Below are 14,200 nucleotides of genomic sequence, written 5' to 3'. Positions count from 1 at the left end.
AGAACAAAGATCTCCCACACTGTTTACTGCACACAAAAAGGAAGGTCACAGTTAGTTCTCACGTACTATATCACACAACTTTATCCATTAATTCTATTGAACAACAAACTATCATGCAGTGTATCATCAAACTATTGTCAGGAAGCCAGATTAACCTCTTACATTGTAATGGAAAAACAAAAAGCTGACTGCTGACAGAGCAGAAATGTGAAAACACACCTGTAGACTGGCTTATGAGACTCTGATCAACTGTTGACAGTGATGCAGATTAGTAAAGGCAAGAGACAACCACATGTGGACAACACAGACCCATGTGGAGTAGCAAAAGGTAAACAAGAAATTAAAGAAAGAGAAAATTTACACAAAAACAACTTTCATACGACATTTCACCAAAGTCTCTGTGAACACACAGCAGGGTTAACTGTCAGTGTGATGAAGAGAGCCCTGTCAGTCAGGCCAATCACATCTGATTGGTGCTCATGGGTGGCAGACTGGTGACAGGCAGCCAAGAGACGCGGGCGACGCTCATCAGCATGCCAGCTAAAAGAGCAGTTTGTGTGTGTTTGTGCGTGTTGTCGAGATAAGAGGAACTGACAGCTTACAGCTGGGGGTAAGGACTGTATGTGTGTGTGCGCCTATGTCTGACGCAGTTAGATATCTTAACTATGCTAATGAGAGATCAGCAGAGAACGATTGGGGAATTTCATGCTGATTTTGTGCTGTCAAGGTGACACAGCATGCAGAGCTATGCGCTCTCAAAATCACACATACCCTTCTCACGCTTTACACAGTCTGATACAAATAAAACATCAAGGCACAACTGTACGCCTTGAATTTGGTCTCCTATCTGCTGTGGCGCCCTTGAAAATCAACTGTGTTATCAAACATTTGTCCTTCTCATAGACTCCCTCCAAATCAACTGTACAGCCTGTTAAAAGCAGTTTGACTTAAGGGCCACTGGTGCTGAACACTCTCGCCAGACACCTTTAATCTAAAGCAGAGCACATTAGTCTGACTAACCAGGCCTTCAGCTGATAGAAGACAGAACAAAACACACTGTTTCCTCTTTCAAGACTGCTGCATTAGTCAGGCTGCTCTGTGTCTGCGTGCGTATGTGCATCAAGCATTACATCATTGTCTCGCTGCAAGTTAAGAATAGCCCCGTCAGTGCTGCCGCTGACTTATTGGGAGCAGTACAATCCAAAGATATTACTGTAGGTCTATCCACGTGGGAATATGATGACCTCCTTACGCTATAGATGAACTCAACTCCTCTCCTATTCCTACATGAGCAGCCCCTCTAGGATTCCTGCACTGCTGAATATCTGGAGCCAGTGGGTTCTGTGTGTCCCGGCTCAGTTTTTGTGCTCTTTGGGACAGTAAACTGTGGGTGTACTTGTCAACTGTATCAGGAGCCACCCTCTAAGATCCACTAAAGGCAACACCGGTGGGAATAAGATCTCTTGGGGGAATATTAAGGTGTTACACATACATGAATGCACAGGGACGAGCACCAGGGGGGCCGTGTCAGAGTTGGGCTCCTTCACCATGAGGACTATTTTGAGCATAAAGGGATGTGATGGTGTATCACAGAACACATTTAGCTTAGTAAATCTAACGTTTTCAGACATTTTATTTTGTTGCTTAGCTATTATTATGTGATTGGCTAAAACTTATCACATCGAACCCGCTGCACATATAATACTGAAAGTCTCTAATCTTCCCTAACTATTTATACATTATACCAGCTAATATTATCAGTACTGATGCATCAATTGATCTTAAGAGAGTACAAAGAAAAAAGTATTTTAACCTTATGTAACAGTCTAGATTATATCATAGTTAGGTTACCTGGGACATCAATAATTTTTTTGTAGACGTTCAAGAAGGCGGCCTCTGCTTCTTTACTCCTTTTACTCAAGGCATCAATCTGTAAAAAACAAAAATAAAGTCAGATAAGAGTGTTGCATCAACACAAACTATATGCAGGTCATTCATTAGTACGATCAGCGACAGAGTGGTCTGCATATCTCCCTCTCCTCACTATGTGCTGGTATGTTGCATGCTATCAGGGGATGTCTTGACGATAGCCACGTTAGTGTTTCCTTCCCGTAAAGTCTGTTCAGCTGCTCGGCTGATGACTGATGCATTTCGTTTGCTCTGTGCACGTCTGCCCGTCTATCCGATACTAGTGTCCAAGTCCTTCTGTCCGTCCGTGCTGTGTGCGTGCCATGGTGTATGTGTGTGTGTGTGTGTGTGTGTGTGTTTGCTTCCCCTCCGGCACGCTGACATCATTAAACAGCTGGCTCAGTCTTTCCAGCCACAGCGGGGGCTGATTATTCAGTCAGCTCTTAGCGGCAATACAGCGCGGATCCATTACTGATGCAGCCATTAACGCAAGGGGCCACGACGTGCGTTCCATCACCGATATTATTGAAATGGACAAGCATTAGACCAGATCCATAAGAGATTAATTATGAAATCATCCTGGAAGAACTTTTACCGCGTCAGCACTGTCTGCCGCAGCCACTGTCACACTTAAACATGAGGCGCAGACAGAGTAGGCAAAAAGACATCTGAAATCGAGTTGAAATTGAGGGAAGCAGATGCCAAATAAAGACATTCAGATGGTGCTACTGTACTGGGCAGAGCTACAGCTGACTCTTCTGGCTCACGCACACAGACTAAACAGGCCTGTGCTTCTGTTCCAACTCCTCCAGCACGAGAATGAGGACAAAAGCTTGTACAAGTCCAAATATAAAGTCTTCACATTCCCAGCCAAGCCAGTAGTGCAGTTGATGGGTGGTTTAGGGGTTCTTGCCACTGTAAACAGCGCAGGCTACATGTAATACTGCCTGGGCTCCTATGGGAACCTAATAAATCTCCTCACATGGCTTTGATTCTTCTGTAGTTTTTTAGCCGCAAAACATCTGGACTCGTCTATGCTGGTGCCAGCTCCCCTCCCGCCGCTATCCCCCATTTTATTCCTCCATGTCTTTCTGCAACTTCTCCCTCTTGTCACTTCCCTGTTCTGACTCTATCATTTTCTGGGGCCATCTCGCTCGTATGCTTCTCAGTAACAAATCTTTCCAGCGTGTGCGCAGACTACTAGACGGTATGGTACATTACCCTTAAATGTTTACATTGTGCCCAAAAACCTATTGTGTTAAGTGACATTGAACAATCACAGTCCTTAACTGCAGGCCAGTAATGGGAGATAACAGACTTTTAGCTTACAGACTTTACTCAAAACTTTAAAACCTATGATGAGATGAACCTGTGACAAAGATATGTATGATTTGTGTATCCTTCATAAAGTGACTATTCAGCCTTGTACAGTACATCTCGGCAATCTCACAAATCAACTGAAAAGTAATGAAGGAAGCCAGCTGCATGACTGTACAATGACTGGGCCAAGGTCAGTGGTACAGCAGCTTTATATAGTCCAACATGGGAGGCAGGAAATAGATGTTTAATGTAGGACACACCCTACAGTTAGAGGCAGGTTAACTGCAGGACCAGAGCCATTAGAAAAGACCACCCAGGATTTGCAAATACAAGGCTGCCGTTTCTAACTTCAGATCTTTTTACCAATCCCAATGACATCTGCCGTTACACGCGGCTCTACACCATCAGTTACACGGAACAAGAAAAACAAATGAAGTGATACAAATGATATAGCCAGTATCGTAAGGTTACCGGCGAGAAGTGCTTGCAATAGCAAAAGGTTTCCCTGACACCTCCACACACAAACACGCACGCACGTACGTCAGCACCTTAGCCACCATCACTCAGCACCGCCTCGGCCCCATATCTGAGCCGCCGTGTGTGAAGGGCATCGGGCTGACCTGTTCTATGGGTGTGTGGCCCCAGTGGAGTCAGATAAGGGGTGGCTATGGGAAGCACAAACTGAAGCATTGGATAATGGAAAAGCTTATCTGATCGATGGACCAACAACGAACAGTACAACATACACACAAACATGCTTGGGCGCACAACAGAACCGGTTTGCCAAACTTGAGCCTCGTGGAAAAACTACAGTCACTTGTAATAATTATAACCATAGAGTATACACCTTTATAATGATGATTAAACAGAAGATCAGTAGCTGCCATTAGTCAGGCTAAAACATTTGACTTTATTGTTGTGGCACTTTCCATATTCATTCGGACAGGATTTGAGCTCCAGGGTGAAATGCAAATGGATGAGTTAGTCCAACAGGAAGAGCCAATGTTTCTGATGCCGTCTTGTCCTTGATCAAAGTGATGGAGAGTAAGCAAACAAAAGCAGGCTAGAATTACACATTCTCAAAGCTCGTTGTGTTGTGGCATGCAAGAGCACAGAATAGTCGACTGATTGATGGGCTGCTCCAAGACTGGCGCGGGTGTAAGGTATTATCTCAATAATCATAAGATAATGTCTTTCTCAGTTCCGCGACCACCCACTTTGCGTCTCTATGTATTCTGGGTTGCACACAGCCGAGGTGTGTCAACATGCGGATGGTGGAAACAGCTGACAAAGCCCCAATTATATTGCTGCTGTTTCTATTCTCTAAATAGACTCTGGATGATCAGCAGAACATGGTAGAACCACTATAAATTACAGCATTTTTACATAACCACTAGCCGCGGTCGCTGCTCTAACACAAGAATATGGAGAATAACTGAGTGTTAAACTGAGCGGTTTTAAGGTCAGTAGCCACGCGGCCTTGTCACAAACTGTTGGGTTGATTTTGTGTGTTTCGATGAGGGGCACAAATGCTGTTAGGCTAAGTGTCCACCCACTCCAACCCCAAATACTGCCCCAGCTCCAGCGCTGACTTAAATATGGGAGTGAACTGGAAATACATTACTGCTGAAAAGGTGGAGCCATGACGGAAGTAGGCCAAATGATAGAGGAGGAGATGGGAATAACAGGGGGAGTACAATAGAGCGCACAAAGCAGTCTTCTACACAACTTAAGAACCTTCGAGTATATAAATAAATGAGCATGAAAAATAAAAATACTTCGGATTGACTGTGAAAACAGAATCCGTCAAAGACAGTTTGATAAGAAAGCAGAGAGTGCGAGTGGCCAGAGAGGAGCTTTTGTGGGGCCTTTTTGCAGGATGCAATTTAAACACATCCTCGGGCTACAGGACTTCATGAATAGGACAGAAAATCAAGAGCAGAGCAAAGAAAAAAAGTGAGGGGAAAGGGGGAAATGAGATCGTGGCAGAAGAAAGGATGATCAAGATTATGGAGGACGGTATGGCAGCCTGGTAGGATACTGTAGGAAAATATTGAAAACGCACTAGTTTACATCTCTTGCAAGATACATTTTGAAAAATGAACTCACCTCTCCCTGGAAGCTCTTGAGTAATGGTGCAACCTGTTTCCGTAAATCCTGTAAAATATAAACAAAAACACATCACAATCAAGAGAGTTATGGTTAATCAGTTATAAACCCATGTACGTCACTTAGGAGCCAATCATGACCAGTGAACGTCTAGTGCGTAATGAGCATGAGTGGGAGGGGGCAGTTTCTAGCCTGAAGTGCCCTTGTGGACTCTTTCTCATAAGAACAGGTGCAGCACCACCTGGGCCACCCAGAGGCATCTCAAGTGCGTGTGAGCCACAGAATAGGCCGGCACTTACTGCAGAAGACATCAGTACACCAAACTCTTTTACTAAAGCTGCCCGTCCCATTGCACGACTTTTCCAATACAAGTCAGCAGTTTGAGATTAGATAGCCAGTCTATATCAGAGGAACATGCAAATCACCATGCTGTTAGCCGAGCCTACATCCCCGACAGACTGAACTGGAGCGTGTGGTAAAAGCACAACGAATAGAACATTCAGTACATTAACTGATCTGATGTGCGCACGTAATAAATATGTGAAGAAGCTGATGTATCAGAAATAAACTCTTGTTAGAAACTTTGTTGTCTAAAACCATAAGTTAGTTATTTCAAACCTGCATATGACATTGTTTATATATTACATATATAAAAGACATGAGACATATAAGACATGCTGGAAAGACATATTTTCAGCAATTATTAATACAGAGAAACTGCCTGGTTTGAAAAGGGGAATGGTGGAAGCTTTTGCTTCTAACCCCCCACACAAATCCATTTACAGATTATTATATACAATACCTGCAACATACAACAACAAACACAACACAAGGACAGACACGGACACTCACTAACATCTACTCCTCTCCTCAACAACACGCTCACTGTAGAAGCATAACTCGCTTTTTGTTCTTTTTGTCATTTATAAACTGTATAAGATTTCAAAATCTAATAATTGTCTCAGTTAGCCCATTCCACAACGTAACCCTGCACTGAAAAACACATGGAATTTAAAGTGGTTCTTACTCATGGCTGATATAGTTTATGGGTACCTCTTAAGAGTGTATTTGTGATTAGTATCTCTTTTTAAAAATAGATTTTGAATGTTAAGTGGAAGAGAGGTTTGTAATGCCATAAACATGGTTTGAGCAGTTTTATAAATCAATTAAATCTTATAATTCTAATTCATCACTTTTAAGAAAAAGTGAAGGAGGAGGCTGCATCAAACGCAACTGACCTAAGCCTGAGTCTGCACTTCTCCGGGCTGAGGACAGGTTGTGACCCTCCATGACCCTGAGCCATTGTTACCTCATCAGGGTTCACCAGAGCTGTTTGTCTGGGCCAATTCAATATTCCCCCGCCAGGATAATGACCTACACTTGGAAGGGCCCATCCCCCTCTGCTTTTTAAAACAGCAACATGAACAAAACACACAACACAGGCAGACTAACCTCAGTTACGATAACATCAACAAGGGCAGGAGAATTTTGTACAACTATTTAATTGTAACTGAAAAGCATTGCATTAGTAATTAAATTAGCAAATTAAGTTACAGATAATAACTAAGTCAATTTTATTTATTAAAATTATTGCAGCCATTGCAGTGTGCCAATTGCGATCATTCAGTTTGCAATTTGAATTATTTTGCAGACGTAACTTGAACTCTACTTTTTAAACTGTAAAATGAACCATAATTCTTCAAATGAGTTGAGAAATTGACTAATTGCTTCTGTTTGTATGGCTTGGTTTTTAAATATTTTAATTGATCTAAAATGGATGACAAGACCAATGTGTAGTATAAAAGAGTTTTTAATGTTTGCATTTGACTGGTAAGACTGTTAGAGCTGCTACATTGTGCAGTGATAAGATTGGTCAACATTCAAATCAATGCATAGACATGCCACTGGTCTGGATCCAGCTTCTCGCCTCTCAGTCCTTTGGTCCACTCGTCAGAGCTCCGCCCACTTGCCCCCACTGCTCCCAAGATTTATGAGCATATAACATAACAATGCACACAGAAACTATGGTCAGTCTGGCTGTGTGTGCAGAGAGGGGAGTCGAGGGGCCAGCAGCAGGAGATGGATGGCTGGTGTGTAAGCTGCCGGCAGACAGCAGACAGGCCAGCCCGAGGAATCCTCCTGGGAGTATGGAACTCCCATTCGCTGTCTGTCTGGCCTGCAGCGAAACACAAATGTGTGTATGTGCATGCATGTGCACACACCAAGTTGTTTTACTACCACTGCCTCTGGCTAGCAATCTTTGGGACATTTTACAGCCAATCCCACCCTTGCCTTTATAACGCCATCGCCCTAGAGTCTTCACTAACGAAAAAGAAATTAAGATGAGGATGAATAATTGAGTAAATTTAGGAAGCACAGCGAGATGCAGTCTCAAAAAACTTGTTTCAGAGCTGATGAATTATGAAAACTTTGTTTTCACGCTGCATTTCTTTGCACTACTTTAAAAAAGCTAAAGAACCGCGTGCGTGTGTCACGTCCGTTATTATGCAGACCATGAGTGTGGTTCACGCCGAGTACAGCTCAGCAGACAAGACACAGTCAACGCGGGCCGGTCTCCTGGTTGTTGAATAATGGATCAGAGACGGACTCCCGCTCAGCTTAATGCAGTCTGAGCTGATGTGACTGTGATCTCCACTGACTGGTGCGGACCACAGAGAGCTGACAGCCCGCACTATATAGACTGGTCAACCACACACCAAGAGACACCGAACGCACTTGCATGCACTCAAGTCAACTGATCATTTTTAATCAAGTGGAGGCCATCACAGGCAAAACAAGAAACTACAGACAAAGTACTAAATGTCAATAGTCTTGCAATTTTGGAGTGTTTGGTGGGGATTCCTATTAAGCCCGTTACAGGCCTGTAATGAATCCTGTCGCTCGTCTGGCCGGGCTCGGATTCCTCCTCCACATACCAGAGAGATGCCAGGGGCCACACAGACGCCAGACGAACCACCCTAAATCACAGCCTTGTTACACTGATGAATGTGTGTGTCCTCTTCTCTGATCCAGTCTGTCTGCTCTGTGCAACATGTTTTCTTTGTACGCATGACGCACCCTGCCTCATGTATGCGCACCTTAATATATTTGCCCCCTCACATCCACGCAAGTGTAGCTAATAAAATCATATTCAGGTGCTCTGCTGTGCCACACTCCGCTATATCTCAGTGTGAGAGTCCAGAGTCACAATCTGCACTCTTTGCTAGCTCATCTATAATAAGCCTACTGTCAAGTCCATTGAGGGTTGACAATTTTCTGTACACTGTCTACTCCTTTCATACATTATTCATAGCGCCATCAATAATTCACCATGGTGACATTACCAATAATAACACAACAATACTTTGTTTTTGCAGTGTGGTTTAAAATATGTTGCCTTGGTAACAGAGATGAAACAAATATTCCCAGGAGGAGTAATGGGAACAGAGGAACAGGGCAAAATTCCCTCCTGATCCCACTTAGTAGTGTTGTCACACACTTTTTTCCCTTCTCGCTCGGCTCTGCAGCTCACTGTCTGTCTTTCTCCAGCTCACGCACACACCAAAGGGCCGCACTTTCTGCACGCATAAAAAACTAGGTCAGATAATACAAACTCCTGAGGGGTTTTCTGTTTTGTCTCTTTAGGATTTCAGGGAAACTAATGGAGGGACTATTTTTGGGAGCCAAGCTCACATCTCTGTGCCGTCACCTCCTCCCCTGCTTTCTGAGTAAATTATCACTCCTACATTTATGATGTAGAGAGGAGTCGTGAACGCTGAGGCCAACTCTAGAAACACAGAACACTGTTGGATTCACATTAGTGTGGTATTTGCAGGACTCACCTCTGGTGTGTTCTTTTTGAAGTCACGGCTCAGGTCAATTAGTTTCTTCCGGGACTGTTCACTCTCGTCTTGTCTGTTGGCAAGTTGTGTGGCGGTGGTGTCTAGTTCTTTCTGCAACAAAATAAGCAATTCACTTTATAGTCTTAATTGAAAGTGTTATTTTCATTTAAAGTTGTTTATTTTGTGATATTGTGATTACTCATATACCCAACACCTACTCAAGGGCAACTATATTTGTATGAAAAACAATGAATACAGATATTGCTAATTGTACCGGGACTTTTTTTTATGTCTCCGTGACATAAAAAATTGTAGAGCAGCAGAGGGCTGACTAAAACCATAACATTTGTCAAAGAAATCCCCTGTACCAGCTGATAGCTACCAGTGCAAAAACATCTGAGCGTGGCAACCTGTCAGTTAGCTCCCAGAACAAAAGAATACAACCACATGTGCACACAGTGAATGTATGTTAAAACCAGCCCTTCACCAGAACAATGACAGCATAATTATCAAAAACAACAGCGTCGTCAGGGCGGAGGCTGGGCCCACATCTATTCACACACGCTTTTATTTCTTATTAATAGTTTTTTTATGGGACTGGTTCCAGAGGACATTACAAGGCTCTGTAAAGATTATATCTCTGTGCTGAGTGTTGTTGGGTTATGTTTCTGTTGGATTCTTGCCCTCTGTCATGCTCACTCCTTTTCTCCCCTCTCATTTTTCCATTCACTTCAGAGATGATGTAACTCACTCATTCACACAGCGCCATCCCATCTTCTGTGTTTAAACCCTGCACACGCTTGCTCCTCGCCCCCCTCCAGTACACCTCCTGTGAGGCCGCCCACCCCTGAGAGTGATTAAACGCTGCTGAAGGGCCGTTATGCTAACTAACACACTAATCATTTAATACACACATTACCACAGGGGCCCTTGTGGCTCAGTCTGCCGACATGGTCCCAAAAGCACACTCAGGCACACAGCCCACCGCCCCACACCAGCTCACACCGAAAAATACATTCCAGTGTGATCAAGAGCTAATTAGACAACTTTACCCACCAGCGTTAAGTTTAATACCCTGATTGCATTTTATCCACAACTATTTTTTTTTAAAAAGGAGCTCAGAAAGACAGTGGCAAAACTGCTCATTTGCTTCTCTGCCATCTTGGTCTCGGTGCCCAGGAAGCCGTTGATGTAGCAGCCTTTCTGCCCATGGCCATGGAGCAGCTGCACTGTATGTTAGTGAACTCGAGCGTGCACACAAGCTTGTACAAAGGCCAATAAAATAGAGGAACCTAATACATTTGAATCATGTGAAATTAATTGTCAAAAAAAATATGCTCTAGTTGGCAAATTTGAGCGTATTTTTTATCAGTTTAGGTACAGCAGCAAATAAACACAGGTCAAGTTTTTTTTAATTAATCAAACATTTGCATAATTATGGATAAAGTTAATAATGCACAAATGTAATATTATATATATACACCCTTTCCAGAGGCTTACAATGCGACCATATATTATTAATACTCCACCAATATTTTAAAAGCATTTCTAGCTTTTGGTTTAACAACAGTGTATCATTCTTCCACATGTTTGTACTTTGGAAACAGAAAAAATACAATTATGATCATAAAAAGCATCTATAATCTGGTCCAATAAAATTGTAGAATACAATAAGCTACTAGTTTGTTCAAATCTATATATTTTATCAAGCAAATGGTTGGGAAGAAAATGAAAAGCTGCATTTTATGTCATTGACCCATATTCATAAATGAAACGTGGCTTGTTGTGTTTATAACAGCTGAAGTCACTGCAGCCTCTTAAAACAGTCCAGTATCTGTAAGCCTACTTGGCCATATAGGCTTAAAGTGATTAATAGGACGCTTCTCTACAAAGCTAAAACAAATTGACAAATAAAATGCTTTAGGACGGCATGGGCCAATCCCAGATGACCTTGATTCTGACCAATCCCTTTCGAATACATCTAAATGTGTTACCAAAAAATCTCACTGCTGAGCCAAATAAAAACAGCTAAATGAAAGAAGATTGATTCAATGCCAAGCGAGCGAATAATTATGGGCATGGTCTCCCGCTTAAAAGACCCTCAGAGTCAATCAGGTTTTTGACTATGCAGAAAAACGGGAGCCCACCTCAGCAGACACAGACTTTACACAAATAAAACAGAACAAGACCAGAGATCAAAAAGACAAAATAATAAAACAAACTACAAAATTAAAAAGTCAGTCAGGAATATGTCCTCCTATGTATTGTCCCATCTGTCCCAGGCCCCGTCCACACAGAAGGGAGCTCAAGACCACAGAAGGGAGCTCAAGACGTATCCAAAAGGAGATTTTATCCAAAGCCTGCATCTTCCACACGGAGATAGAATTTCAAGGATCTGAAAACGATACTTTTTGAAACTAGTTCTCAGAATTATTTTTTTCAAAACGCTGCTTAGGCTTTTATTGGAGGATGACATCACAGCCCCTGCATTGAGTCTATTCTGCATAAATGACCAACCTTTATATATGATGTTTACTGCATCATCCTAGCTCCTCCACTGAGCCATAAGCCACAAGCCACAGGTGACGCGGAGAAAATACAAAAATCCACCACAGCGTTAGTCTCCATGAAGTCCCTTCTGGAGCGTTGTCATTATATTCCAGTGACCGCTGAGGCATAAGTCCCTCTCCAGGACTCTTCTGTAGTTTTCACATCCATGTTGTACATACAAATCCCATCTAAGTTTCTGTTTACATTTTTTCAACTTTTCTGTACATGCTCAAGGTCATCTCTTCTTCTGTTTTGGAATAATTCTTGGTGACAGAGTAACAGCGCCACAATCAGGCCTGTTGGATATATTGCATTGTTTTCAGGCCTTGTGAGTGCTCTTTGTGCATGCACACATTTACCGAGCCAGTGCTATATTCATGCAAGTAGTTTTGGAAACTCTAGTCATTAGTCTCCGTGTGGATATGGCTCCTGTGTCTGGTAAATTAGGGATGTCTAGATTAGCCGTTTTTTCAATAATCGTAAATATTTATGGACATGGTAGGTTATTCTTGGGCTTTTGGAATCTGTGTATACCACAGATATGTCTCCAGGTGCAACATGAGTCACACGTGGCTTGTGTGCATCGGACAGAGCCCAGCGTATGAACAAGACTGTAGATAAATGTGCTGAATGACCAATCTGGTACACACGGAGGTCCACATTAGTGCAAGTCAACTGCACAGTTGTTAAAACAGTTGTTTTATGCCACTGCTTCATAAGTTTACACGGGGCAGAGCGAGGGGCCTTACCGCTGGCTTGGTGAGGCAAAGTGGCTGATCAGGGTGAGCTGAACGTGCAGCCAGGGAACACGCTCGAAGGAGGAGAAGAGGAGGAGACAGGTAGTGCCAGAGCATAATTTTACCCGTTAAAGCTATTTCACCAAGCTGTTTTTTGTTAATGTGGGCCAAGAAGACTTTCTCAAAGTCTCAAGCCACTGAGAGTTACTATGGCGCTCAACTCCCTAATAATTGATGTAATACTTAAAAGCTACAATGCGGTGCCAATATGGCCATCTTTTTTTTCCCAACCAAAAATAATCTGCTGTATTAAATGGTAGGCATGTTAATTGTTATCATTAACATATTAACAAATCCTCTCACAGGAATACTTGAAACAAACAATTACAATATCAACGCTTCGTGTTTTGACTGAGAATGGTGCTTAATTGCAAATCCACGATATTTCCCCTCACAATAATCGTGACTCTAAAATTTGATTACGTGCCATTCCAACGGGTTAATCTTCAAATTCAAAGTAAAAACAAATTTTTGCTAAGGTCTTTTTAATCTACAGCCAATTATCAGTTTGTAAAAGGCTCCAATAGGAAAAATGTGTCCTATTTATATTGAGGGAATTAATATAGAGAGCAATTTCGTTAAATCAAAATGTCAAAAATAAATCAATTCATGATTCTTTTTTGTCATATTGCCCAGCCCTAGAATAAAACACATACACATGTTCATTATGTTTAAAAGTTTGTTTCTGTTGGACAATTATCTGAATTACGGCTGGGTGATATGGAGAAGAAGAAAAAAGAAAATATTTATTTATTTTTGACAACATTTTATTTTGGCTCATTAAAAACTAATGAAATTGCTCTCAATATTAATTACCTTTCTTTTCTCATATTGATCTATCTAAATTTTCGGTTTATTTGGTCTTTCCAAAAACAAAGTAAAAATGGCTTCTAGTAATGATTTAATGAAAATGTATTCCTCCAAAGTATGACCGCTGCTAAAACCACGTTTTACTGACAGAGGATCGACTGTGGACCTCTCGATTCAAAATCCGCTCCCAAATAATTTACTATTTCACATGAATCGATCTCAATCTGTCAATCTTTCGATTAATTGTCCAGTCCTAATCTGAACACTGGTTAATGTGTGGGCACATCTCAGGGCACTTCTCAGAAATGTCCACCATCTGCCATCTACCACAGAGGATTACAGTCTATTAGTCCATTGTAGAGATGCACCGATCAATCGGCCGCCGATTTAAAAAGTCGGTTTTATTCTGAATCGGCCAGAATCGGTGACCGGCCGGTCCATGTCGTAATTGCCGGTTTTCGGCCGATCCAAACTGACCCGCATGCGCGGTGCGTAGCAGCTCAACGCGCCCAGCGCAAAACAGCTAAAAACTACAAGACTCTTTCAGAGCGCGGCGGCCAAAGTGTCCAGTTTACATTAAATTCTATGTAAACGTGTGTCGAACACCTCCTGCGGTTTCCGCGGCGCAATTCCTGCTTTTTCGGCGTGGAGCGCGGAGGGTGCGTTTTGGTGTTTTCCGCTCTAGACGCTTTGACAGGCGCAGAAGCTTTCAGATTTGTTCAACTTTGGTGGAATACAAGAAGGACCGAGCCTGGAGGAGGATCAGAGGAGACTGGACTGTGGGGTAAGTTATTACAACTTTGAGACGATTATAATCTACGTGTTGATAGTTGATGCGGTCAAAATAATTTGCGCTGGTTTGTG

At 42.4% G+C, this 14,200-nt stretch overlaps 1 protein-coding gene across 7 annotated transcripts in view; it reads right to left on the bottom strand.

Moving 5' to 3' along the window:
• Positions 1-14,200, bottom strand: part of cux1b (cut-like homeobox 1b) — a 52,158-nt gene that overhangs the window by 24,690 nt on the left and 13,268 nt on the right. For all 7 annotated transcript variants that reach the window (XR_011930162.1, XM_072464098.1, XM_072464059.1 and 4 more), the window contains exons 2-4: positions 9,180-9,290; positions 5,338-5,385; positions 1,852-1,930 (exon numbers count right to left, since the gene is read on the bottom strand). Coding sequence is in view for 5 of the 7 variants with exons in the window: in XM_072464098.1 (XP_072320199.1) it covers positions 1,852-1,930; positions 5,338-5,385; positions 9,180-9,290 (238 nt within the window). In the remaining 2 variants the exon portion in view is untranslated. The remainder of the gene's footprint in view (positions 1-1,851; positions 1,931-5,337; positions 5,386-9,179; positions 9,291-14,200) is intronic.

Source organism: Eucyclogobius newberryi, unplaced genomic scaffold, assembly GCF_026437365.1.
Source record: "Eucyclogobius newberryi isolate DKJ021-1_F unplaced genomic scaffold, fEucNew1.0.hap1 SCAF_10, whole genome shotgun sequence".
NCBI classification, from domain to species: Eukaryota; Metazoa; Chordata; class Actinopteri; order Gobiiformes; family Gobiidae; genus Eucyclogobius; species Eucyclogobius newberryi.
This window is presented reverse-complemented; position numbering and strand designations above follow the sequence as displayed.